At 37.6% G+C, this 27237-nt stretch overlaps 1 protein-coding gene across 1 annotated transcript; it reads left to right on the top strand.

The window, feature by feature from the left end:
- The first annotated feature begins 100 nt into the window (after positions 1-100).
- Positions 101-20045, top strand: LOC135270384 (putative uncharacterized protein encoded by LINC00269). Its single transcript, XM_064365660.1, has 4 exons — positions 101-5618; positions 6640-6710; positions 7333-7451; positions 19484-20045. Exons 1-4 carry the CDS (start codon positions 5613-5615, stop codon positions 19603-19605), a joined length of 318 nt encoding a protein of 105 aa, XP_064221730.1. The 5' UTR covers positions 101-5612; the 3' UTR covers positions 19606-20045.
- Positions 20046-27237: the final 7192 nt, after the last annotated feature.

The raw sequence follows: 27237 nt of genomic DNA, 5'->3' as shown, positions 1-27237 counted from the left end.
ATCTACCATTGCCCAAAACCTGCTGGGTTTACTCTTTTAGAATTGCATTCAAAGTTAATTTGTCACACAGACTATTAACTTTGTGATTATACATTGTTTTTAAAAAAAATAGTATTAAGAAGCTTGACTATTTTTAGTTACCATTATTTGGTGCCACAAGAAAGTTTAGAAAACTTCCACCTAACTTTGAGGTAATGCAGAAAGTATACAACTTGCTTTGGAAGCAATCCCAAAAGAGTTTTAAAGGTATTTTGAGCAGTGGCAGTATACTTAGGAGAATGAACAGTGGCCTTCCGAGGTAAAAAGGAACTCAGCTCATTTGAATGTATTGAGTTTTGGATGTATTGTTTCATTTTTTTAAAAGTTCACATTATTTTATAGTGTCAAAAGGAAGAACTAAGATTAACATAATTTCTTTGGTTTTTCTACTGCTTGATATTATTATGTATAAACTGGGTGGCAGTTCAGAAGGAAGATTGTTGTAACAGAAGAGTGACAACCAAGAATTTTTTGATCATTAAATCAGATTTTATAAACAGTGGAAGGAGCATGGACTTAAGGCATGCTTATTCGGTTTTGTCAAAATTTTAAGGAAATATGTGATATATATTTATACTAAAACTATATAATCCTTAGATTTAGAAAAGCAATCAATTAATGTCTTTAGCAGACTAAAGCAGTATTAAACACAGGTACAAGTTGGAAATTGTAGAAAACTGAAAGAAAACAAAAGACAAAATGTCTATGGTAGGGAATAAAAGAGTTTAAGATATTACAAAATTATGTGTATTTTCTTCTCTTTTACATAAATCATTTGTGAAAAGTGCTAAACTTTTTTTACAAGAGTGATATTAATTAGGATTTATTTTTCAATATAATTTGGAGACCCTTTGTTATCCAAATAAAAATGATGAGTTTCTGTGCCTGTATTCAAATATGTATGCATGTGATAATCCTTGAAAGCTAAAGCCCTTCTTAACTTTGAGTTGATGGAATTAGAATTCAAAGGATTTGAATGAAATGATTTAACCTTTATCCTCCAATTCTTATATAGTGCCCAGTTCTCCTGTGGTATCTTTGCTTTGTATAATAGTGCATCTTCCACTTTCTAGAGAGAAAGCATGCACTTGTTACTCTTTGGAAAACTGGGCTAAATATGTAACAGTATCCAAAGTTATACCATAACAATTTATTGTAATTGTGTATTACATACCTTTGTTTACCCAGATATAGGTGCATTCTATTTTTTCTGTTAGTCATCTGTGACTTTTGTCCTGGAATATAGGTTTTTTATATATCTTAACAGTCTGACTAACTTAAAATAATTTATTCTTCTCTTAAAACATTTTTCTGTGTTTTTGTGCATCAAACATTGTAGAGATGAAATCTTAGAGATTGCTTATCAAAATATAAATTTAGGGGAAGTTAAACATTGATTGACAAATTTGTAGCATTTATTCACTGATTAAATCTTTTCCACTTTTGTGAAAACCATACCATGTGGTTTACATCATACTGTAATGTGTTCATCTCATTTTTCTTTTTATCTCTAAACTTAGCTAAAAGTTACTTCAAAGAAATCCTTGGCTGCCATAAGTAGATGCTGTCTACAAGAGCTGGATTTCTGTTATTCGTTCTTGCTCTTACATTAAACTTGTTAATTAAATATTTTTTCTCCATATCTTAATGTAACATAACTGATTTCTTTTTAAAGATGAGTATATTTGTACTAAGTAATGCTCTCATCACATGAGTCCCTTCTAACTACAGGCTGATATATCTTTCAAGAAAACTGAGAATCTAATTTTTTTTTTTTTTTTTTTTTTTGAGATGGAGTCTCGCTCTGTCACCAGGCGCCAGGCTGGAGTGCAGTGGCATGATCTCGGCTCACTGCAACCTCTGCCTCCCAGGTTCAAGCAATTCTCCTGCCTCGGCCTTCCAAGTAGCTGGGACTACAGGTGCCTGCCACCACACCCAGCTAATTTTTGTATTTTAGTAGAGACGATGTTTCACTCTGGGCCAGGATGGTCTGAATCTCTTGACCTTGTGATCCGCCCACCTTGGCCTCCCAAAGTGCTGGGATTACAGGCATGAGCCACCAAGCCTGGCCTGAGAACCTAAAGTGAGACCTGTTTTATATGGGCTCTACTGTGGGTGGTAATATTTGTTACCTTATGTAAGACTTAGGTTTGTCCTAGACTGAAAAACTCGTATTCTTAATATTTAAAATATCCATGATGGTAGAAATTTTATGAGAAATTTTCTTTTTTAATCAATAGTTGTAATTCTTCAGTAAACACAGGTATGTGTACTTTTGTGGTGTCATTGTCAGTCTAAATCTATGGGGAAGCATTCCATAAGACAAAAAATTATATCCCTAGTGGATTCTCTTTACCTCTTTTTAAGAAGCTCAGAGATCTGTGATCATTAATTTACTAAGGATTTTTAAAAATTTTATTTAAGTCACTTTTAAACCTGAAAATTTGTTTTGGTTTAGATTTTTCAAGTGAGGCTTGAGCATACAAAACAAGTAAAGCTAAGAGTTTCATTCTTTACATGGGATTTATGACTATAAAATATTTCTAGCGTTTTGAAGAAGATAAACATTTTGAACTGAAATATGTAACCAAAAAAAGGCATTGACATTTAACTGTTTTGTTTCAAAGTGTCTAAGAACACCATCCAGAACAAGAGATGGCACATCAGGTTTCAGAATGTGGCACAAAAGGCATTTGGTCTTCATTTGTGTGATCAAAATTAAAATTTTCCTCCTGCTTTCTTTTTCTGGAGGTTTTCTTTTTGTTATTGTTTTAGGGGTTTTTTTTACCCCAAATCAGCATCCTATGTATATTTGTTTGATACAGTTTTTTGGTGTTTTTTCTGTGTGTGTGTGTGTGTGTGTTTGGTTTTTTTTTTTTTTTTTTTTTTGAGACAGAATTTCACTCTTGTTACCCAGGTTGGAGTGAAGTGGCACAATCTCAGTTCACTACAACTTCCACCTCCTGGGTTCAAGCGATTCTCCTGCCTCAGCCTCCTGAGTAGCTGGGATTACAGGTGCCCACCACTATACCTGGCTAATTTTTGTATTTTTAGTAGAGATGGGGTTACACCATATTGGCCAGCTGGTCTTGAACTCCTAACCTCGGGTCTCGGCCTCCCAAAGTGCTGGGATTACAGGCATGAGCCACTACGCCTGGCCTGATACAGTTTTCAGTAGGAATTTGGCAGAAATTTTGTAATGAAGACAAATCAGGGTTCTCTTCAACCCGAGATTATTAAATTTATAGGAACTTAATAGGTAATTAAAACTTGAGTTTTAACGCCATTTGGAGGATTGTATTAAGCACCACAAATTTAAACTGTCAACTAGTGATTCTAAATGTTTCTCAAAAACCTAAAATTTAGTATCACTTGTTTTTGAATTTTAAAGAGATTTAACTTAGGTAATGTCTCAGAAGAAACCAGTGTGTGGTTCTCTAAAATTTTACTTTTTTAGTGTTATGTATTAATATCTAAACTACCTGCAGTAAAAAAAATATTAGGGCATCAAAGATATATGCCAAGTCTATCTTAAAACCCTGTGACAGGAAAGAAAAGAAAAATTCTTAAATACTATTTGGGGCCAACTTTGTTCCATGTTGGCAAGACTATAAACTTTGCTCAGAATTTCCACATGAATAGCTGGCCAAAACTTTTTTGTGTGCATATGTATACATATGTAATAAGTGAAACATACTTGTAGGCGTACAAAATTCACCAGTTTATCACAGTAGTTTTCCATTACTTATCACTTCTTTCTAACATAGGCAAATGTCATATGCCATGAAAAGAATTACCAGTGTACCAGTAACTTCCATGTTATAACTAGGTTTCATGTGAAAGACTGTCTAAATTTATATAATCTAGAGTAATTTTTTAAAAATGAAGCAAGGGCATTTTAAAATTAATTTTAAAGGTTGTTTTATTGGACATCGATTTTATGTGAGTTTAGAGAGTAGAAAAAGTAATCTCTAGCATCATCCCGTGAAGTTGTCAAAAGTTTCGGCAAACTTATTATCTTAGCAACATATTAATGCCAAGTGTTGAGTATCTAATTTCTGTTAAAATGTTTGCCTGTCCTCTACTGTTTACTACAGTAATAAATTTTTATGCATCTGTTTTTAGTAACACTGAAGAAAATTAAAATATATTTCAAGAAATGGAGCAATGGCATGGAAAATACAGAATTGTTTGGTTTTGCAATGTGTTACATAATTGGTTGGGTTATAAATTTTCTCCATGTTGTTTATCATAAGCTAATGTAAAAGGTAACACATTCCTTGAGCTAACACTAGGTGGGAAGGAAGTAGTAGGTGATTAGGATTGTAACAGGATATCTGCCTGAAATTGTCGGTTCCACAAGTCAATACCTGAGAATTGATTATTATATGTGCAGGATGTGTCAGATGCTATTAAGGCTTAAGTACTCAAGGTTTTTTTTTACTTATCTGGAAGTGTATTCACTGTGTTAAAATAGTTATGATGCCCAAGATTAGCACAGTAACTAAACTACAATATACATGCTTGATCAAGTATATCAAAATGTATACTTCTGTAAAATAGCTGTTGAATGTTTTGAGAATGTTCCTCAAAAGTATGGAAAATCTTGTTCATTTGGTTTGAAAGAGTTTTAGTATTTTTCATGTTTAAGATTACCTTCTTATTATGCTTTGAGGCATTCATGGAGGAACTGGCCTCTCTTGAGTTATGTGACCTGAAACAATTCACGTTGCAAACAAATGTCTCTTAGGAATAATTTCTTCAGTATAAAAGTAAACACTTTAAAGCAGGAAATTAAGCCAAGGAAAGATGTGGGGAAAGAAATGTTCTCTCCCAAGCCCTGTAAGCCTTGTTATGATGCTTTAAAATGAAGCATTTAAGGACTGCAACATCTAAGAAACCACTTGTGCATTTATTATATATCCAAAAATAATGTTCTCAGATGTAACATTCAGTCTGTTAGAAGGGACCACCCTAATCTCAAAGTACAGTGATAATGCAATCAGACAGCTTTTGAAAATCAAAAGAGCTTTCAGACATGCCCATAGGACCAAGGTTCCAATGTAAATGTCAAACTAATGTCACTGCCAATTGTCATTGCAAATCTGTTGGCCTTCCAAGTTGTGGGAGTAGAAGAGGAGTGAAGCATATTAGCTACTTCTATTTCAGCTGCATTTCACACAGTGGTAGTAGGTGGTTTTATGTTGTTAGCATTAGCCCAGCAAGAAACTACATAAGCAATATACATTTGAGTTGTTATTTTATTTGTGGAACTAAATAGTTTTATGTTTCCAACTCTCAATTTTTAGAGTAATGAATGGTATTTTTTCTTTCTTTCCAGAAACCTATTTTAAGCTTCGGATTATGAAACCATATAGGTTAGTGGTCTTCAACTGAAGGAGAGTTACCTAACTCAAAAAATAAGTTTTGTGGCCAGGTGAAATGGCTCCCTCCTGTAATCCCAGCACTTTGGGAGACCAAGGCGGGCGGATCACTTGAGCCTAGGAGTTTGAGACCAGTCTGGGCAACGCGGCAAAACCTCTTCTCTACAAAAAATACAAAAATTAGCCAGCATGACGGTACGCACCATAGTCCTAGCTTCTCTAGAGCCTAAGGTGGGAGAATCACCTGAGCCCAAGGGAGGTTGAGGCTGCAGTGAGCCATGATTATGCCACTATAGTCCAGCCTGGGTGGCAGTGAGACCTTGTCTCAAAAAAAGTTTTGTGACTATAGATAATGAACTAATGTACTTTGTTGAGTAAGGTAGGTTGGTTGTTAGAACCTAGTCACTCTCATTATTACTGTCTTTACCACCAACAGGTAGTTAGGAAACAAATCCAAACATGCTAGAATACTAAAAGGATTATACCCTTTTAGAATAATACCCGTTAGTATTATACCCTTTTAGCTTCATCTATTTATACAGCTATTTATTGTGCCTGCCATGTGGTGGGGACCATTCTAAAGTTGAAGAACACCATGTGGAACAAATTATCCTTGTGCTCAAAGAGCTTGGCTGTATGGGGAGAGGCAGATACACAAGTTAATTTTAGATAGAGAAAAATTTCTATCAATAAAAGTTGATTTCACATTTGAATGAGGAAAGAAGCTCATCACGCAGATCTAGAGGAAGAGCAGTTCAGGCAGAGGTTAAGTGCATCTTCCTAGGGATGGGTATCCCAGATACAAACAAGGTAGGGTATGATATTAAAACTTTAGAAGTAGGTGGGGACCAGATTATGTGTAGTTTTAGAGCTAATTAGCTGAGATTTTATTATAAATACACTGGGAAGACTGGAAATTTGAAAGATTAAACTGGCTATTATGTGGAGAAATTATGGGGAAAGGTTGTGGGCCGGGAGACAGTAGGAGCCCATTGCAGAAGTCTATATGAAAGATGATGGAAATTTTTGGACTAGGATATGAGGAGAAGTTAAGATCAGGATAAGGCCAACAGGATTTGCTTATGAGTTGAAATTGGGGATTATGAAGGAGAGAAACATCAAAAGTGGCTCTTGGGTTTCTTACTAAGTTAACTGGTAGATGGTATTATTAAATGAAATGAGAAGACTAGAAACGTCTTTTTTTTTTTCTTTTAAGAAACAGTGGACTAGGAGCTTGGAAATAAATGAAGAGAGTGGTATCACAGAGACTAGCATATCAAACAGGAAGTAAGTATTAACTGAATGCTACTGAGAGGTTAAATAAGGGCGGAGAAGGGCCCTAAGATTTAGCAAGATGTAAGTCTTTGGTAGTGTTAATAAACATTTTCAGTGGAATGATGGGAGATGTTCCAGCTTTTCTATTGAACTATGAGTAATTTCATTTAAATAGTCACTAAATTTCTCATTTAAATTAAAGGGTTTTTTTTTTAATTCCTTTTTTTGGTGTTTGTGGTGGTAGTAAAAACACTAAACATGAGATTTTTAAGTGTGCAAGAGAGTATTAACCACAGGCACAATGTTTTGCAGCAGACCGCTAGAACTTTTTCATCTTGCGTAACTAAAACTTTATACTAATTAATTAGCAATGCCCCACTTCCCCAACCCCCAGCTCCTGGTAACCATTTTATTCTTTGTTTCAGTAAGTTTGACTATGTTAGATACCTCACATAAATGATCATGCAGTGTTTGTCCTTACCTAAAAGTTGGTTCTTTTCTTTTTTCCCTCTTCTGAATGTTAAGTGGAATAACTTAGGAAATTTTGAAATAAAGCCAACTCTGGACATTAATAACAAACTGTCTTCTACAAAGTGTCTCTTCCTATAAACCAGTTTGTTTCCTTTTTTTTGAGACGGAGTCTCCTGTCGCCCAGGCTGGAGTGCAGTGGTGTGATCTCAGCTCACTGCAGTCTCCACCTCTCGGGTTCAACCAATTCTCCTGCCTCACCCTCCCGAGTGGCTGACATTACAGGTATGTATCACCACACCCAACTAATTTTTTTAATTTTTAGTAGAGATGGGATTTTACCATGTTGGCCAGGCTGGTCTTGAACTCCTGGCCTCAAGTGATCTGCCTGCCTCAGCTTCCCAAAGTGCTGGGATTATAGGAGTGAGCCACCATGGCTGGCCTAACACTGTATATTTATAAGCATTTAACTTTAAAGTTTTTCCTTGATGCTTATTAACTATAAAATTGTTGAAATCTATGGCTTTACCTAACATTTGCATATCCCTAAAAAAGCTGTCAATTTTTCCTCTGTTGATGAAGAATGAATTTTTTATATGTAAACAAAGCCTTTTTGGCTTATCAATTTTCATGATATCTCAGAATATCATTATAGCTAGATGTTAATATCAAGATCATGAATTATAGAAAAATTTGGGTTTCTCTAGAAGAAACAAACCAGTTCAAATACAAACAATAACATTGAAAGATTGTATTCTGGTAATCTCAAATTCACAGTGGAATAATAATACACCTGAAATTATCATGTTTTATTAGGTTAGCACAAAGGTAATTGCAGGTTTTGCCATTAAAGGTAATGGAAAAAACCGCAATTAGTTTTGCGCCAACTTAATATCTGAAAATACATACTTGGCTTTACATATTTGAATGCTCATGAAGCAAGAATAATTAAGTTTACAGGCAATCATATCTGAGAAGTAATGGCCATTTTTCCTCAATTGAAAATCAAGAGACAGTTGAGTGAGATTGTGCTACTGTGGAAAAAATAATGAATTCTAGGAATAGTCTAATTTTTTTTTTTTGAAACGGAGTCTTGCTTTGTCACCAAGACTGGAGTCCAGTGGTACGATCTTGGCTCACTGTAACCTCTGCCTCCTGGATTCAAGCAATTCTCCTGTCTGAGCCTCCCAAGCAACTGGGATTACAGGCACCCGCCATCACACCTGGCTAATTTTTGTATTTTTAGTAGAGATGGGGTTTCACCATGTTGGTCAGGCTGGTCTCGAACTCCTGACCTCAGGTGATCCACCCACCTTGGCCTCCCAAAGTGCTGGGATTACAGGCGTGAGCCACCGTGCCCAAGGTTACTATCTTAATAGATGCCACTTTCAGCTTCCCAGGAAAGAGGAGTGTGGTAGAGTAGAAAGACCTGGGAAACAGGAGACCTGCATTATATAGTTGACTAAGAGTTGAGATCTTCCCGCTTAATCTCTCTAGGCTTCATTTTTTTTTTTACTTGAGTGATTCTTTTTAACCTCAGGTATATAGAATAGAGAAAATCATAATCCTTGCCACCTGGCATACTAGCATGTCTTTTCAGTTTACTGTCCATGTACTTATTTAGTTATGTTTATATTTTGAAAAAAATACATACATATGCCTATTTTTAATTTTTTTTGCTGTTTCCCAGGCTGGAGTGCAATGGTACAATCTTGGCTCACTGCAACCTCTGCCTCCCAGGTTCAAGCGATTCTCCTGCCTCAGCCTCCTGAGTAGTGGGGATTACAGGCGTCCGCCATCACGCCTGGCTAATTTTTGCATTTTTAGTAGAGATGGGGTTTCACCATGTTGGGCAGGCTGGTCTCAAACTCCTGACCTCAGGTGATCTGTCTCCCTTAGCCTCCCAAAGTGCTGGGGTTACGGGCGTGAGCCACTGCACCAGCCTTTAATTTTTATAAATGAAAATTTCATTCTCTTTGGTTTTTATTTTACTTTTATTGATAAATAATAATTGTACATATTTATGGGACATATGTAATATTTTGTTACCTGCATAGGATATGTAATAATCAAGTCAGGCTATTGAGAGTATCCATCACCTTGAGAATTTATCATTTCTATGTATTGGGAACATTTCCAGTCCTATCTTCTAGCTGTTTTAAAATATATAATACATTGTCATGCTACTCCACTATTGAACATTAGAACTTATTCCTTCTAACTGTATATTTATACCCATTAACCAACCTTTCGTCAACCACCCCACACCCACATCCTTCCCAACCTCTGGTATCTGTCATTCTAATTTCTAACTCCATTACATCAACTTTTTTAACTCTCACATGTGAGTAGTGGGATTGCTGGATCATATGATAATTCTCTTTTTAGTCCTTTGAGAAATCACCATGCTGTTTTCCATAATGGCTGTACTGACTCACATTCCTATCAACAATGTATAAGAGTTACTTTTTCTCCATCCTTCCCAGTATGTTATTTTTGTCTTTTTGATAATAACCATTTTAACTACTGTAAGATGATATGTCATTGTGGTTTTGATTTGCATTTCTTTCGTGTTTAGTGATGTGCATTATTTTATGTACCTGTTGGCCGTGTGAATGTCTTTTGTGAAATGTCTATTTATATCCTTTGACCACTTTTTAGTGGAATTATTATTTTTTACTGTTTAGTTCAGTTCCTTATGTATTCTGGATATTAGTCCCTTGTTGGATGAATAGTTTGCAAATATTTTCTCCCATTCAACAAGTTATCTTTTCACTCTGTTGATTGTTTCATTGTCCTGCAGAAGCTTCCTAGTTTAATATAATCCCATTTGTGTATTTTTGTTTTTGTTGCCCGTACTTTCGAAGTCTTTACATAAAATCTTTGCCTATGCCAATATCCTGAAGTATTTCCCGTATGTTTTCTTCTAGTAGTTTTATAGTTGTAGGTGGTATGTTTTAAGTCTTTTATCCGTCTTGAGTAGATATTTGGGTATGGTGAGAGATAGAGATTCAGTGTCATTCTTATGCATATGGATATCCAATTTTCCCAGCACTACTTATTTAACAGGATATTCTTTCCCCAATATCTGGATTTACTTCTGAGTTCCCTATTTTGTTTTATTGGTCTATGTGTTTGTTTTTTACCAATGTCATGCTGCTTTAGTTGCTATAGCCTTGGAGTATTTTTGAGGTCAGGTAGTATAATGCCTCTGGCTTTGGTAGTTTTTGTTTTTGCTCAGGATTGTTTTGGCTGTTTGAGCTTTTTGGTTTCAGTTGAATGTTAGGATTGTTTTTCTTTTTCTGTGAAAATGACTGGCATTTTGATAAGGACTCCACTGAATCTGTACGTACTTTGGGTAGTATCGTCATTTTAACAATATTCTTTAATGCATAAGTATGGGTGTCTTTCAATTTGTTCTTTCCATTTCTTTCATCAGTGTTTTGTAGTTTTCCTTGAAAAGGTCTTTCACCTACTTGGTTAAATTAATCCCTATGTATTTTATTTTATTTTTGTACCTATCGTAAGTAGGGTTGCTTGTTTGATTTCTTTTTCAGCTAGTTTGTTATTGGTGTATAGAAACACTAGTGATTTTTAAAGTTCATTTGGTATCTTGGAACTTTACTAAATTCATTTATCAGTTCTAAGAGTTTTCTGGTAGAGTCTAAGTTTTTCTATATGTAATATGCTGTCTGCAAACACGGACAAGTTGACTTTCTCTTTTTGAGTTTGGATATCCTTTATTTTTTTCTCTTGCTTAATTGCTATGGTAGAACTTTTAGTACTATGTTGAATGACAGTGGTAAAAGTGGGCATGCTTATCTTGTTCCAGTTTTTAGATAAAAAGCTTTCAATTTTTCCCATTCAGTATGATGTTAGCTGTGTGTTTGTCATATATAGTCTTTATTATGTTGAGATACTTTTCTCAACAAACAACTTCCCAAGTTGTTGAGAACTTTTGTCATAAAGGGATGTTAAATATTATCAGATGCTTTTTTTGTATGTCTTTTGAGGTGATCATATGGTTTTGGCCTTCATTCTGTTGATGTGATGTATCACTCTTATGGATTTGCATATGTTATACCATCCTTTTGTCCTTGGGATAAATTCCACTTGATAATCATGTGTTATCTTTTTGATGTGCTGTTGGATTTGGTTTTCCAGTATTTTCTTAAGGATTTTTGTGTGTGTGTTTATCAGATATTGCTTGTAGTTCTCTTGTTTTGTTGTATCCTCTTCTGGTTGTAATATCAGGATGATACTGGCCTCATAGAATGAATTAAAAAGAATACCCTCCTCAGTCAGGCGTGGTGGCTCACAGCTGTAATCTGGGCGGATTACCTGAGGTTAGGAGTTTGAGACCAGCCTGGCCAACATGGTGAAACTCCATCTCTACTGAAAATTCAAATTAACTGGGCATGGCTGCCATGTGACTATAATCCTAGGCACTTGGGAGGCTGGGGCAGGAGAATCGCTTGAACCCGGGAGGCGGAGGCTACAGTGAGCTGAGATCATGCCACTGCACTCCACCCTGGGTGACAGAGCGAGACTCCATCAAAAACTGATTTTAAAATATTTTATAGGAAGAGACACTTTGTAGGAGGCTGTTAATAATCTCTGGAGTTATAGTTGGCTTTATTTCAGAATTTCCATCAGCGTGGTCAAACAGGGAAACCCATCTCTACTAAAAATACAAACATTAGCCTGGTGTGGTGATATGCACTTGTAATTCCAGCTACTCGGGAGGCTGAGGCATGAGAATTGCTTGAACTGGGGAGGTGGAGGTTGCAGTGTGTCAAGATCACATTACTGCACTCCAGCCTGGGCAACAGAGTTAGACTTGGTCTCAGAAAAAAAAAAAAAAAGAATACTGTCCTCAATTTTTTGGAATAGTTTGAAAAAAATTGGTGTTCTTTTTTTGTAAATTTGGTAGAATTCAGCAATGAAGTCATTCAGTCATGGGCTTTTTTTTTTTTTGGTTGGGAGACTTTTTATTACTGATTTATTACTCATTATCAGTCTATCCAGGTTTTCTATTTTTTCCTGATTCAATCTTGGTAAATTGTATATGTCCAGGAATTTATCCATTTCCTCTGTTTCCCAGTTTGTTCATAATAATCTCTAAGAATCTTTTGTGTTTTTGTGGATATCAATTGTAACATCTTCATTTTCTTTTCTGATTTATTTGAGTCTTCTCTCCTCCTTTTTTATTTTTCTTGGTTAGTCTAGCTAATAGTGTATTGATTTTGTTTATCTTTTCAAAAAGTAAAATTTTAATTTTATTGACTATATTTTTTATGTTGTTTAGTTCTCTAATCCTTATTATTTCTCTCCTATTAACTTTGGGGTTTGCTTGTTCTTGCTTTTATAGTTTGTTGAGATACATCATTGGATTGTTTATTGAAATCTTTCCACTTCTTTGATGTACACTTTTATTGCTACAGACTTTCCTCTTAGCAGTGCTTTTGCTATATCCCATAGGTTTTGGTATGTTGTGTTCGATTTTTGTAAAATTTTTTCCTTAATTTCTTTCTTGACCCAGTGGTCATTGAGGAGCATGTTGTTTAGTTTTTATTTATTTGTACAGTTTTTAAAGTTTCTTTTGTTACTGACATCTAGTTTTATTTCACTGTGGTCTGAAAAAATACTTGATATGATTTTGATTTTTAAAAATTTCTTGAGACTTGCTTTGTGTCCTAGCATATGGTCTATCCTGAAGAATGTTCCATGTGCTGATGAGAAAAATGTGTAATCTGGAGCTGTTGGATGAAATGTTCTATATATGTTATGTCCATTTGGTCTATAGTGCACTTTAAATCCAATGTTTCTTTGCTAATTTTCTGTCTATATGATCTGTGTAATGCTGAGAGTGATGTGTTGATGTCCTCAACTATTATTGTACTGGAGTCTATCCTTTTAGATCTAATATTTGCTTTATATATGTGAGTGCTTAGGTGTGGGTACATACATGTTTAGAATTATCTTATTGCTGAACTGATCCTTTTGTCATTATATAATGACCTCCTTTGTCTCTTTATACTATTTTTGACAAAGTCTTTTTTATCTGATATAAATATAGCTATTCTTGCTTGCTTTTTTAACCCATTTGAATGGGAGGATGTTTTTCCATGCTTTTACTTTTGGACTATATCTTCCTTTACAGATGAGATTAGTTTTTTGTAAGCAGCATATAATTAGGTCGTGTGTTTTTTTAAAAAAAAAATCCATTCAGCCATCTATATCTTTTAAGCACAACATTTAATCTGTTTAAATTCAATGTTACTAATGTGTAAAAACTTATTCTTGTCATTCTATGAATTGATTTCTGGTCATTTTATATATGCTTTGTACCTTTCTTCTTGTTTGTCACTGTGGTTTGGTGGTTTTCTTTATTGGTAACATTTGAGTCTTTGCTCTTCCTTATTTGTGTGTTTATTCTACCAGTGGGTTTTATACATTCATGTGTTTCATGATGGTAGATAATATCCTTTCACTTCCAAGTGTAGGACCCTTTTGAGCACATCTTGTAGGACCAGTCTAGTGGTGATGGATTCCCTCAGCTTTTGCTTGTCTGGATAAGACTCTATTTTTGCTTTATTTATGAAGGGTAACTTTGCTGGGTATAGTATCCTTGGCTGATTTTTTTTTTTCCATCACTTATATGTCATCCAATTTTCTCCTGGGCTGTAAGGTTTCTGCTGAGAATCTACTGTTAGTCTGATGGAGATTCCCTTATAAGTTACCAGTTACTTTCTCTTGGTGCTTTTAGAATTGTCTCATTGTCTTTCACTTTGACAGTTTGACTATAATGTATGGAGATTTTTTGAATTGTATCTGTTTGGGGATCTCTAAGCTTTCTGAATCTGCATGTGTAAATCTTTTGCTAGATGAGTAGTTTTCAGCTATTATCTTGTGAAATAGGTCTTTCATCCCTTTAGTTGACTCTTCACCTTCTGGGACACTGAAATTTTGAATATTTGGTTGCTTTGTAGAGTCCCATACATCATGTATGCTTTGTTCATTCTTTTTTATTCTTCTTAAAAATTTTTTGTCTGACTGGGTTATTTCAAAAGACTGTTCTTCAAGTTCTGATATTCTTTCTCCTGCTTGTTCTAGTCTATTGTGGAAGGTTTTAAATGTATTTTTTATTTCATTCAAGGAATTCTTCAAGAATTTTTGTTTAATTCTTTTTTTATGATATCTATCTCTTGGCTAAATTTCTGATTCATATCCTGAATTGTTTTTCTTATTCTTTATATTGTTTACTCACTGAAATTTTTTAACATCATTATTTTGAATTATTTTTCTGGGATTTTATCAATTTCTTTTTTTTTTTTTTTTTTTTTTGAGACGGAGTTTCGCTCTTGTTACCCAGGCTGGAGCTCAATGGCGCGATCTCGGCTCACCGCAACCTCCGCCTCCTGGGTTCAGGCAATTCTCCTGCCTCAGCCTCCTGAGTAGCTGGGATTACAGGCACGCACCACCGTGCCCAGCTAATTTTTTTTTGTATTTTTAGTAGAGATGGGGTTTCACCATGTTGACCAGGATGGTCTCGATCTCTTGACCTCGTGATCCACCCGCCTCGGCCTCCCAAAGTGCTGGGATTATCAATTTCTTTTTCATTGGAATCTGTTGGGGAATTATTATGATCCTTTGCAAGTATCATATCTCTTTGCTTTTTCATCTTTCTGTGTTCTTACATTGATATCTGTGCATCTGGTATAATAGTCACTTCTTCCTTTTAGAGGTGGGCTTTTTCCTGACAATGTATCTATAATGTTTGTTGGGTAGGACACTTTGGCTTTGATTATGGGTGTGTGCGGTAGTATCGGGTCTGTATGATTTCTTTGGCTATAAATAGCATCTGTGGTATATGTATATGATTTCCTCAGTGGCTTAGGGTGTGGTTTGTTAGTAGAGGCTATGGTGAAATTTTACTGAGAAGAGGGACACCAGGTAGACTACTCCTGTGGCCCCAGTTGTGGCAGTGGAAGGATAGTCATGCCTGTCCTTGGGTTCCAGATCAGCATACACTGGCACCAGGACAGCATACACTGGCACATGTGTTAGTGGGTTCAGACGGGCCACTTCTTGGGCATTCCAGCACCTTGCTTGGGTGCCAGCAGTGGCATTGGTGGCCTGGTGTGTGGGCAGGTTGTTGAGCTCCTGGGCAGTGATATGTGAACAATGGCAGTGGCAGTGACAGAACAACTCCCTGGCTCCCAAGTGGTTCACACTGGTGTTGGAGGTGGCTGCAACAGGCCTGGTAGGTTAGTACTCTAGCAATCAAGTTCTTTTCCAACATTTATGGGAAATTCCTGTGAACCAATTTGTCAATCGGTCATATATACCTTTGTTTTGTATGGGTTTCTGTTTAAAAACAACTTATTTAATATGTATTATTGATTCATTAAGGTTGGACTCATGGCCAACAGCACTATGACTCATGCCTGAACATAGCTTACCTAACACATACTTAGGAACACTAGACAGCACTTCAGCACTATGTTTTGAGGGCCATTAAACAGCAAAGTCACCAAGATAAAGCCCCAAAATGCAAAAACTGTAGGACTAAATAGATTGCAAGAAGAACAGTTACGTACATTCTGAGAGCTGAAACTAGAAGACAGAGCATCAGCCCCAGCTCAGAATGTGCACTTTGGATTACTCAGATTTTTCATTAGTCTGTGCAAACGTATGTTCATGAATAACTGTGAAAGCACCAGAAATACTGATTTTCTGGTTACAAATACATTTTAATGAGTAGGTGAATTTGCAAATATGAATTCTGCAAACAATGAGACCTAACTGTACAACTAATCCAGGTATGCATTAAACTTCCAGCTGGGAACTGAAAGTGAGATTTTATATAACATCAAATATGAAACTGTGGTACTATATGGAGTTTGAATACCGTTCATTGCAGAAAATGATCTAACATTTTCAACAAATTGACTAACTTTCTGTGGTTCCTCACAGCCAACCGCCTAAAGCCCCCACTATAATGCATCTGCTATATCATGATATAGATTGATAGATAGATAATTTTGTTTTACTTTATCTTACTTTTTTTATTAAGATGGAGTTTCCCTCTTGTTGCCCAGGCTGTAGTGTAATAGCGCAATCTCAGCTCACCACTACCTCTGCCTCCTGGGTTCAAGCGATTCTCCTGCCTCAGCCTCCTGATTAAATGGATTACAAGTATATGCCACCATGCCAGGCTAATTTTACATATATATATATATATATATATATATATATATATATATGTACTTTTTTTTTTTTTTTTTAGTAGAGACGGAGTTTCTCCATGTTGGTCAGGCTGGTCCTAAATTCCCGACCTCAGGTGATCCACCCGCCTCGGCCTCCCAAAGTGCTGGGATTACAGGAGTGAACCACCATGCCTGACCTACATTGTACTATCTTACCCCAAGTCAAAGGACTCCTCCATTCTTTCCTTACTTGTTTCTCACCTTTCTGTGGTAGACTATTCCCTTGCCCTACACGCTTATCTTTAGCAGAGTCTTGGCTCTCTCTCCTTGTCTCTAGTGACACAGGTTTGGGGTCTGCCATCCCCACCAGCATTATAACTTATCTGTTTATAACACAGAAAAAAAGAAGTGGGTGGGGAATGAGCACATAGCTTGGTTTAGATGAAATCTGGAACGTTTGTTATCAGAGTAGTTAAAAGCTGAAACGAATCTGAACAATTCAATAATCTTACCAGGAGTCTTCTCTCTTGTTTTTTCTCCAGGTACTTGTTAATAATTTGTATTTTATACTTGTGCCAGGGACAGAATCCAGCCAGTTTCCTCTTTCCTGTGACTTTGAATCAATATATTTAAGGGTTTGGTTTTTTTACTTCTGTTTTTTTTTTCTTTGAGACAGGGTCTCACTGTCACCCAGGCTAGAGTGCAGTTGTATGGTCATGGCTCACTGCAACCTCGACCTCCCTGCCTCAAGCAATCCTCCCACCTCAGTTTCCTGATTATCTGGGACTATAACTGCATACCACCACATCTAGCTAGTGTTTGTATTATTATTATTTTCTTTTTCGGTAGAGATGGGATCTCACTATGTTACCCAGGCTGGTCTTGAACTCCTGACCTCAAGCAATCATCCCACCTCAGCCTTTCAAAGTACTGACATTATAGGCTTGGGCCACCATGCCCAGTGCAAGGGTTTGGTTTTTTTTAGTGCTTCTATCTGGGAAATCAGGCGTAGAGGAATAGATTAGAAGATGGTTTTGAAAAATACAAAGAAACCCAGATGAGACCTACAGGTTCACAGTGACAGAAGACATATTTTTGCAACTTCCTTTTGAATCTCCTTTGCAGAGAGTCCTTTCCTCATTTAGCCATAAGAAATGATAGACCATAAGAAAGGATATAACAGACACTGTCATGTTAATTGAAAGCAGGAAATTTATGTTGACCAGTGATGTCTTTCTGTAAGCCTGAACAAAGTAAAGCCTCATGCTCCATGCTCCATAAACTCTTCTCACGCTACATATATATATACACACACACATACATATATATATTAATGTACATTTTATATATATATATGTACATTTTATATATATATATATATATATATATGTATATATAGGTTTACTCACTAACCATAGAGCAGTTAAAAATGATCATTGTTTGGGCAGAGAAACTACAAGTTTCTGGATTATTTTATTTTGTAGCGCAAAATATTTACTGAAGACACTTGCAGGGAAGGTTATGTCAATCTCCATAACTTAGAGAGGACTCTGTCAATAAAAAGTGGCATTTTGTCTTGTCTTTACCAAGTCTTCTCTTTTTTGGAAGATTTTTTTCTTAATTTTTAGAATGCTTTTATTATCTCACTTTGGTCTTTGTTTGACATACAGTTTGGGGCTTTTGGGAGGGCTCTTAGTGACTTCATTCTCTAGTTTAGGTCACTTATGGCTATACCCCCATATCAAGAGACTTCTTGCCAGAAATTTTAATTTTTCACTAGTTAAATGTCCCTTTTTGTATAAGAGTGCATGACATTTAATTATGAGCAAATTATCTGGCTTTTCCTTCGTAATATCCAAGAGTCGGAGTGATGGCACAGGACAAAAATCAAAGTACTTAGAAATGTGCTTTCAGTCAATATAGGGACAGGGGTTCCATTATTACTGTGATACAGCTACAGCCCTTAGAGTCATTATTCTGACTTAATGAAGGAAAAGTGCTGAGCAGAATTGGGTGTAGCAGCATAGTTACATCCAGATACTAAATGTGGCTGGAACCTCTAAGTCAGAGTTTATTCTGGGTTGAACTTCACTGGGTTCCCTCATTTTAGTGAAAATGCTCTGGCTCAAACCCCCACATTTACGGAATAACCCTGGGAATACTTGGAGGTAATTCTTCATGGGATGACCCATGAAGAGATCCTAGTTCTCTACATGAATTAGCCTGTAGCTGTCATAATGTTTTAATAGTTATCTTCGCATACCCATTTATTTTTTATCTGCTATGTTTGTCTTTCATCTTGAAAGACAATCTCAGATGACATTTTTTATGCCTTCTCCTTAAATTATTCCTATAGTTTTGAGGCCTACTCGTAATCTGGGAGAGTAAATTTTTTTTCTCTATGCATTTTCATATGGCTTAGAAAATTATTCTGCAAATAATACGCATTCACTGGTTAAAAAAAAACTCAAGGTACACAGGGATGTATTGTGAAAAGCAAGGGCATCTTGACCTTAGATATAATATCAGTAGATTATTTTCTGTCCTTCCAGAAACTGTGCATATAAAAACATATAATTTTTGCATAAATGGGGTTCAACTAAGTGTTCTGCCACTTGCTTTGTATCTAATGTGTATATTTTAAATTGATATAAAGCAGGCACAGCAAGACAGGGCCTGTCATACAGCATGACATTTCATAACATTATATTCTTTTATTCTTGACTACAATGTAATGTGTCTTTAAAGTGATCTTTTGTTTTAGTATGTATGGCAGGAACACAAGAGTTTTACAATAAACAATATCTTACAATAATGACTCATTATTTAGAGGAAAAAAACCTAGCAAATATCTTGGAAAATGTCATCATGCTTCTGGTGGTCTGCAAACTTGGAGTGAGATTCTTGTCTAGTTCTGTGGCATTCCATATTCAGTCTCACAAAGAATGGGATTGTGAGAAAACTCGTTTTACCAGTGGGATGTTTGTGACCAAGATACTCCCACCACTCTCAAGACCTATAATCTAGTTAGATTTTTTTTTTTTAACAGAAAGCTTAATGCTTATTATTTGTAGCACTTCATATGTTTCCACTTTTGGCTTTTAGAAAACAACTTCCACCAGTTAATTTTAATGCCTACTGTGTGTCAAGCTATGATGAATGCTTTTGATATGGTACGTCATTTAATGTTCACTGCAACCTATGAGGTAAGTACTATTCTTTTCTGATTTCCTTTCTGTTAACAAAACAAAGGCACATAAAGGTTAAATAATGTGTTCAAGACCACATCACTAAGTTGAGAAGCTGAGCTTGAGACCAAGATCAGCGTAACTCCAGGGGCTGTGTGCTAACCTCTGGGCTACCTAGCTTTTCCTGTGCAGTATTCTGTCCCTTCCCTTCCCACCTATTGCCCTTGCACTGTTGATACACCCTACTCAGCACACCTGCAGTGTTAGCTTAAACAGCATATTGCCTTTGCCTTTTGTTTCTTTTGAATCTCCCTTCTAGAAAGCCCTGTCCTCATTTAGCTCAGAGCACCCTAGTACAAGAAGGGTCAGCAGACACTGCCTATTAAACTGAAAATGGGGAATTCAGATCAGCCAAGTGGCCTCATTCTGAAACCTCAACAAAGATAACCATCAAATGAATGTCAACTCTGTATGCCACATATGCCTGTTTACAAAACACTGGCTTTTAGTATGACCTGTGTTCACAGAATAGTGGAAAATAAATGTAACTTCGTTAGCAAAGTATGTTACAGAGAACTCACCTTACCTAGTCATGAGTCTTCTCCTGGGCTTCGGAAATCTTGAATCTCAGTTCTCTCTCTTAACTGTAGTACTCCTGATTCTCCTTCCTATCTACACAGTCTTTTCTCTCACAAACTTACATTGTAAGCTTATTCTTTTTCTTCTGCATTTGCATCCTCTAATTACTGTTTGGCAGATGCTTACAGGCATGTGCAAGTGAGTAAGGGTGAGTGACAATACATGTAGTGGAGTGTCGTGGTATGTATGTATATGGATGAGCAAATGGTGTATTTGTGTGCCTAATTCCTTCTGATATGCTCTGGTATATATTCAGTAAATGTGATAAATAAGTACTAACTAAAGACACAAAATTTCTATCACAAAAATGTGGCAGTAGAGCTAGGGAATTTCTCTAAGGCTCTCTCTCCCTCGCTAGCTAACCTGTGCCCTAGTCAAGGCTTGCATCATCTCTTGACTTGATCCTTACACATAGCTTCTAGATTAGTCCCCTAAACTTTTCTCTTTCAATTCATCCTAGTAGCCAATACCAGATTTGTCTCCCTAAAATTCTCTAATTGATAATCTACATATTATGAGCTGAATTGTGTCACTCCCTGCACCCCCACCAAATTCATATGTTGAAGCTGTAACCCTTAATGGGAATGTATTTGGAGATAGGGCCTCTGAGAAGGTGATTTAGGTTAAATGAGGTAGTGAGAGTGGATTCCCAATCCAATAGTATTGGTGCCCTTGTAAGAAAAGAAAGACCAGAGCTTTTTCTCTTTATGCCAGCACAGAGGAAAGATCATGTGAAGACACAGTGGGAAGCAATTATCTATAAGCCAAAAAGAGAGCCTTCACCAGGGACTAAATTAGTTGGCACCTTGATATGGAACTTGTAGTCTCCAGAACTGTGAAAAAATACATTTCTGTTGTTTAAAGCATCCAGTCTATGGTATTTTCTTGTGGCAACCCTACAAGACTAATACATTAGGGTAACTTCCTATTTTTCTGACTCTAGACTCCCTTTTACCTGCTAGCAAATCTAATCCTACCATAATTATCCATCGTCTCCAACCTTTGCCACTTGGCATTCTCTGCAGCCAAGTACAGTACTTCAGTGTTTCCTGAATACTGTCTTTTGTTCACGGTGGCTCCTGGTTCAAAAGAGGACCATGCCAACGGATTATTTCAACAGTCTCCCAGGTGGTCTCTGTGCCTTTCCCCTTCAGTTTATGCTCAGTCTACTCCTAGCACAGCTGCCAAGTGATTCTGTTAAAGCATATCCAGATATCTTACTCGCCTGTTTGAAACCTCCCATTGGACTCCCATCTCACTCAGAATAGAAGATCACATTTTTTGTTTTTGATTTGGAGTCTGGCTCTGTCACCCACACTGGAGTGCGATGGTGCAGTCTCAGCTCACTGCAACCTCCTCCTCCTAGGTTCAAGGGACTCTCCTGCCTCTGCCTCCCAAATAACTGGGATTGCAGGCACCCACCACCACGCCCAGCTAATTTTTGTATTTTTAGTAGAGACAGGGTTTCACCATGTTGGCCAGGATGGTCTTGAACTCCTGACCTCATGATCCACCCTCCTCAACCTCCCAAAGTTCTGGGATTACAGGCGTGGGCCAACTTACCCGACCAGAAGATCACATTCTTAAAATGACTCCCAAGGCCCTGCCCAGAAAGTTCCCCCATTGTCTTTCTGACCTGATTGCCTGCTGCTTACTTTCTTGCTCACTTTGCCCCAGCCATATTTGTCTTCTTGCAGTTTCTCTAGCCTGCCAGGCACATCCCTCCTCAGGCTGTTGCACTTGCTGTTTTCTGTGTCTGGAATACTATTTCCCCCAGACAGCCATATGACTGCTTTCTTCATTTCTTCAGGCTTTTGCTCATATATATATCACCTTCTAAGAGACGTGGTTCCTGACCAACTATCTTAATTTGCACACATCCCACTTTCTGCTTTATTTTTCCATGGCCACCATCTGTCATACTATTTTTCACTTTATTTTTTCTTATTTTCATGTCCTCTTAGAATGTAAGCTCTCTGAGGGTAAGGATTTTGTCAACTTTGTTCATTGCTATATCTCCGGTGACTTGAACAGTGTCTGACTGTTCAACAAAAACAAATTAAATGAATTCCAGGTCCTCTGCCTTCCTTTTCCTGTCTGATTTAATTTTTCTGGTTTACTATCCTAAACCATAGTACCATCACCTTCAATCTGTTCAGACGTGAATTTGTTCTGTTTAACATGTACTTGGTTTTTTTAATCTTCCCAGCCAAATTGTAACTTTCTCAAGTGAAAATACAACATAGGATTTATTTTCTATAATCCACAGCTCCAAGCAAGAGTGCTGGGCATGTAGTCAACATTCATTAGATTTTTGATGATTAGATTCTATCTACAGTGAACTACAGTCTTCCAAGGTGAGGCTGCCTACTGGATAACTATAAAAAAATTTCCAAAGGGGCAGACAGCTAGGCTAAAGGTATACTTCCTTCCTGAATACTCAAATTCTTGATGATGGAGATTGTCATAGCCCAGAAAAGCCAAGCAAAGGGTCTGTTGTTTATTGGGAGCTTAAGGAACTATGAAGGATGCAGAAGAATCATCAGTAATTTTTCAGGTGATGTCTTCAGCCAGTACAAGTATGGTTATAATTTTATAATAGTCTATCTCCTCAGTCACCAGTTAAATCTGCTGAGAAGAGGATGAAAAAGCCAGATCCAGGGTTCTATCTAAATGCCAAGAGGTATACTTTAAGTTCTAGGGTGGAGTTCTAGAAGCTAATATATACCTACAGAAAAGAGCCGGAAAAAAAAAAGTTAATGTAGCCACTTTGGAAAACAGTTTGGCATTTTCTCAAAAAGTTAAATATAAAGTTGCTGGATGACCCAATGTTTCACTCCTGAGTATCTACAAACAAGAGAAATGAGAACATATGTACATACAGAAGCTTGCACACAGATGTTCATAGCAGTATTATTCATAATAGCCCCCAAATGGAAACAACCTAAATGTCCATCACTGGATGAATGAATAGATAAAATTAATTCGTTCACATGATAGAATGCTGAGCAATAAAAGCAGATAAACTGATACATGTACATGGATGAAACTCAAAAACATGTTAAGTGAAAGAAACCACATGTTGTATGATTCTATATACATAACATGTTCAGAAAAGTAATAGAGACAAAGTAGATTAGTGGTTGCTTGGTGCAGTGGCTGAGGGGGAGGAGCATTAACTATAAATGAACATGAGGATTCTTACTGGGGTGAAGAGAATGTTATAAAACTGATTTATCATGATGGCTGTGGCACTTGATAGAGTTATTAAAAACCATTGATTTGGCCAGATGCAGTGGCTCGCGCCTGTAATCTCAGCACTTTGGGAAGCCCAGACAAGTGAATCACTTGAGGTCAAAAGTTGGAGACAGCCTGGCTAACATGGTGAAACCTCGTCTTAAAATACAAAAAAATTAGCCAAGGGTGGTGGTGCACACCTGTAATCCCTGCTATTCAGGAGGCTGAGGCACAAGAATTGTTTGAACCCAGAAGGCAGAGGGTGCAGTGACCCAAGATGATGCCCCTGCACTGCAGTGGGGGTGGACAGAGCAAGACTCTGTCTCCAAAGGAAAATAAAAAACAACAACAACATTGATTTGTCCACTTGAAATGAGTGAATTTTATGATAGAGTCTCACTCTGTTGTTCAGGCTGGAGAGCAATGGAGTGATCATAGCTCACTGTATCCCTGATGTCCGGGGCTTAAGCAAGCCTCCTCCTTCAGCCTCCCCAGTAACTATAGGTGTGTGCCTGGCTAATCTGAAAAAACTTTTTTTTTTCTATAGACAGGGCTCTTGCTATGTTGCCTAGGCTAGTCTTGAGCACCTGCCCTCAAGCAGTGCTCCCACCTTGGCCTCCCAAAGCACTGGAATTACGGGTGTGAATCATAATGCTTAGCCTAAAAAAATTTTTTTTTTTAAGATAATACTTTTTTCTGCTTGTAAAAGGAATACACACCAAGAAAGTACAGAAAAACTAGATTTTTCAATCTAGTTTATATCTGGTTCTTAGACAATCTTCTAAGTCTTGGATTTAGAAACTTGACCTTTAGTAATACGGGCTTCCTTATCTTCAGTTGGTGAAGTGGGCCCTGCTGAAGTGCAGAGAATCACTCATGATTTCAAAATAGGGCAAGGGTTTCAATAGAACGGAGCTGATTGGCTGGCCTTGCTTGCTCTGGTGAGAAGGCCACACCAGTGTCTGGGACTGGGATCTGCAATCATGGGTGAGGACTCCAGTGCATCAAGAGGTGAGGAACAAGGCCAAGAGCCCTAGGAAAAGTGGCCAAGGCAACAGAGCAGGCTCCAGGGTGTCAGTGTCACCTGTAGTCAAGAGTGGGCTGGAGTCTGGAAGCCAAGGGATCTGAAGCAGAAAGAAGTCATCAGCTCTCCCAGCCCCTGACAGAAACAAAGGTAGATTGAAACAGAGCATCAGGAACCAGAAGTGAACCCAGCCATAGGCAAAGACTGTTTGCTACTGCTCTCTCACATGTTGACCCAAAGAAACTGTGTGTGCTGGTATATAGGAACTCTAGTTAACCTTCCTACCTATCCAGAGGTAGGACTGAAGTTAGAGGGTGTTAACCATCAGTCTTGGTGTGAGAAACATCATTTAGTGGGTACTGATTTCAAATGCCATGTGAAATAAAGGTATTCACTTTCTCATCACTCAGAGAAATTGACCATCAATGTTGTAAAATTGACTATGGTGATGGCTGCACAAACTCAGTGGCTATACTAGACATCACTGAATTGTACACTTTAGGTAAAGTGTATGATATATGAATTATATCTCAGTAAAGCTATTTATACTTTTTAAAAAGAAAGAAAAGAGAAATTGACCATGATGGGCTACTCTTTAACATCTAGAGGATGGGGCCCATGAACTTCTCCCATGTTCAAAATCTCTACTCCATCTGCCTCCCAGTGAACTTAAGGTTTCAACAGTGAAAATTGATTCCTCCGTCATTCTATTGCTTCATCTAACCTTCAAACGGGTTAAGAAAGAGAAATGGTGGTTAAGAAAACTGTGCTGCTTATCCCTGGAGGGGTTAGTGCATAGCTATTAAAGGTTGTGGGATAGCCAGGAGCAGTGGCTCACGCCTGTAATCCTAACACTTTGGGAAGCCAAGGTGGGTGGATCATCTGAGGCCAGGAGTTCAAAACCAGCCTGGCTAACATGGTGAAACCTCATCTCTACTAAAAATAGAAAAATTACACAGGCGTGATGGCTAATCGGTAGGCTGAGACATGAGAATCACTTGAACCCAGGAAGCAGTGGTTGCAGTGAGCTGAGATTGTACCACTGCACTCCAGCCTGGGTTACAGAGTGAGAATCCATCTCAAAAAAAAAAAAAAAAAAAAAGTCTGTGGAAAGCCAAGTTGTGGAATCCGTATATTATACCCATAGAAAAAGCCTAAGCAAATAAAAACAGGCTAGCAGAAGTTAAAATGCTAACAGCAGTGTAAGAGAAAAGGGAGAATGATTTTTCTCTAACAATTTGTATTCTAATGTTTCTTTGCCTGTCAGGAGATGCCATTCTGTGGTTTTTAATGATGAATTATTCTGGAGAGTCAACACATTCAGCTCGGCTCAGAGAACTTGCTCTGTGAGATGTGCTTTTTTTCCTGTGACAAAAGGAGTCCAGGGAAATAGGAAAACTCAGGGTGCTAAAAGAAGAGAAAAGAAATAGCAGGGGCATAGGAAATAAAGTTACCTTTTGTTGTTCTTGTTCAGAGTTTTTGTTTTTCAGTTAGGTGCAAGAAAAAAGTCAATTTGAGATTATAGCTATGTAGGACAACCGGAATGATCTTCTCACATCTTGGCCTCTTCTACTGGAAAATATTTTCTTTCTGAAGATACCAAATACAGCTGCTACTCTTCTCTTAAAGGAATATCTTGTACCAGCTGACCTGGAATGAATTCAGCAGTATCTTATCTGCAAGGAGAATAGCAAAATAATACAAATACAAATAATACAGATGCAAATAAAATCATTTATGTGGACATAACTAGCTTAACATGAAGGACAAATGTTAGCTTGTCCTCCAGCACTGGGAAAGGTAGGGTCGGTTATGGGGTGGTTTATTCAGTTCTCACTGGACAGGTAGATTTTTTTTTTTTTTTTTTTTTTTTTTTTTTTTTTGAGACGGAGTTTCGCTCTTGATACCCAGGCTGGAGCGCAATGGCGCGATCTCGGCTCACCGCAACCTCCGCCTCCTGGGTTCAGGCAATTCTCCTGCCTCAGCCTCCTGAGTAGCTGGGATTACAGGCACGCGCCACCGTGCCCAGCTAATTTTTTGTATTAGTGGAGACGGGGTTTCACCATGGTGACCAGGATGGTCTCGATCTCTTGACCTCGTGATCCACCCGCCTCGGCCTCCCAAAGTGCTGGGATTACAGGCTTGAGCCACCGCGCCCGGCCTGGACAGGTAGATTTTGATCTGCTTGAAATGAGCAGATGGTGCAATGGAAGGAGTCATGAAAACTGAACTGACATTTTGCAAATGAAAAAGCTAAATCCCTGAGAAGCAGTGACTTATCCAAGAGCATATCAGTGGCAGGGCCAGAATCAGACACCACGTCTGAGCCTTGTAGTCCAGCACCAGGCTTTTCAGAAGCAAATCCAAACCTGACTCTAGAGAGGACTTGAAAGGTTCTGATCTGTCCTCAAGATTCCTTTGAAACAAACTGGATCCTAATCTGGATTTCTTTTCCCAGAGATGTCTGAATTCAGAAGAGAACCAGGTCCAGCCTGCCCTGTAGAGCCAGGCTAGAGCTGAGCAGCAGTTTGGGAGGGCCTAAGGGGTCCAGTGCTTGGGTAGATCTAGCTAAGTAGTCTCTGGATCCTTCTGCATTTCAGTTTTCAGTAGTAACAGCACCGGCTCTCCTCAAAAATAGCAAACAGGAATAGCTAAGGCACAGGTATAACACTAGTGGTCCCAAGAATCATTGGCTCGTTCATTAAATACCAGTATATTGCTCATTGAGAGACAGAACTGGGGAAGATCCTGGTCCACTCTCTCAGGACAGC

The sequence above is a fragment of the Aotus nancymaae genome, unplaced genomic scaffold (assembly GCF_030222135.1).
Source record: "Aotus nancymaae isolate 86718 unplaced genomic scaffold, 86718_ANA_hifiasm-v0.15.2.pri h1tg000062l, whole genome shotgun sequence".
NCBI classification, from domain to species: domain Eukaryota; kingdom Metazoa; phylum Chordata; class Mammalia; order Primates; family Aotidae; genus Aotus; species Aotus nancymaae.
This window is presented reverse-complemented; position numbering and strand designations above follow the sequence as displayed.

What these genes read in the sequence shown, in the direction of transcription:
- LOC135270384 (XM_064365660.1), top strand. An exon ending in ACTAGCATATCAAACAGGAA is followed by an intron (nt 6,711 to 7,332) that starts GTAAGTATTAAC and finishes CTTTTTTTTGAG; the next exon opens with ACGGAGTCTCCTGTCGCCCA. An exon ending in CCGAGTGGCTGACATTACAG is followed by an intron (nt 7,452 to 19,483) that starts GTATGTATCACC and finishes TTTGGCTTTTAG; the next exon opens with AAAACAACTTCCACCAGTTA.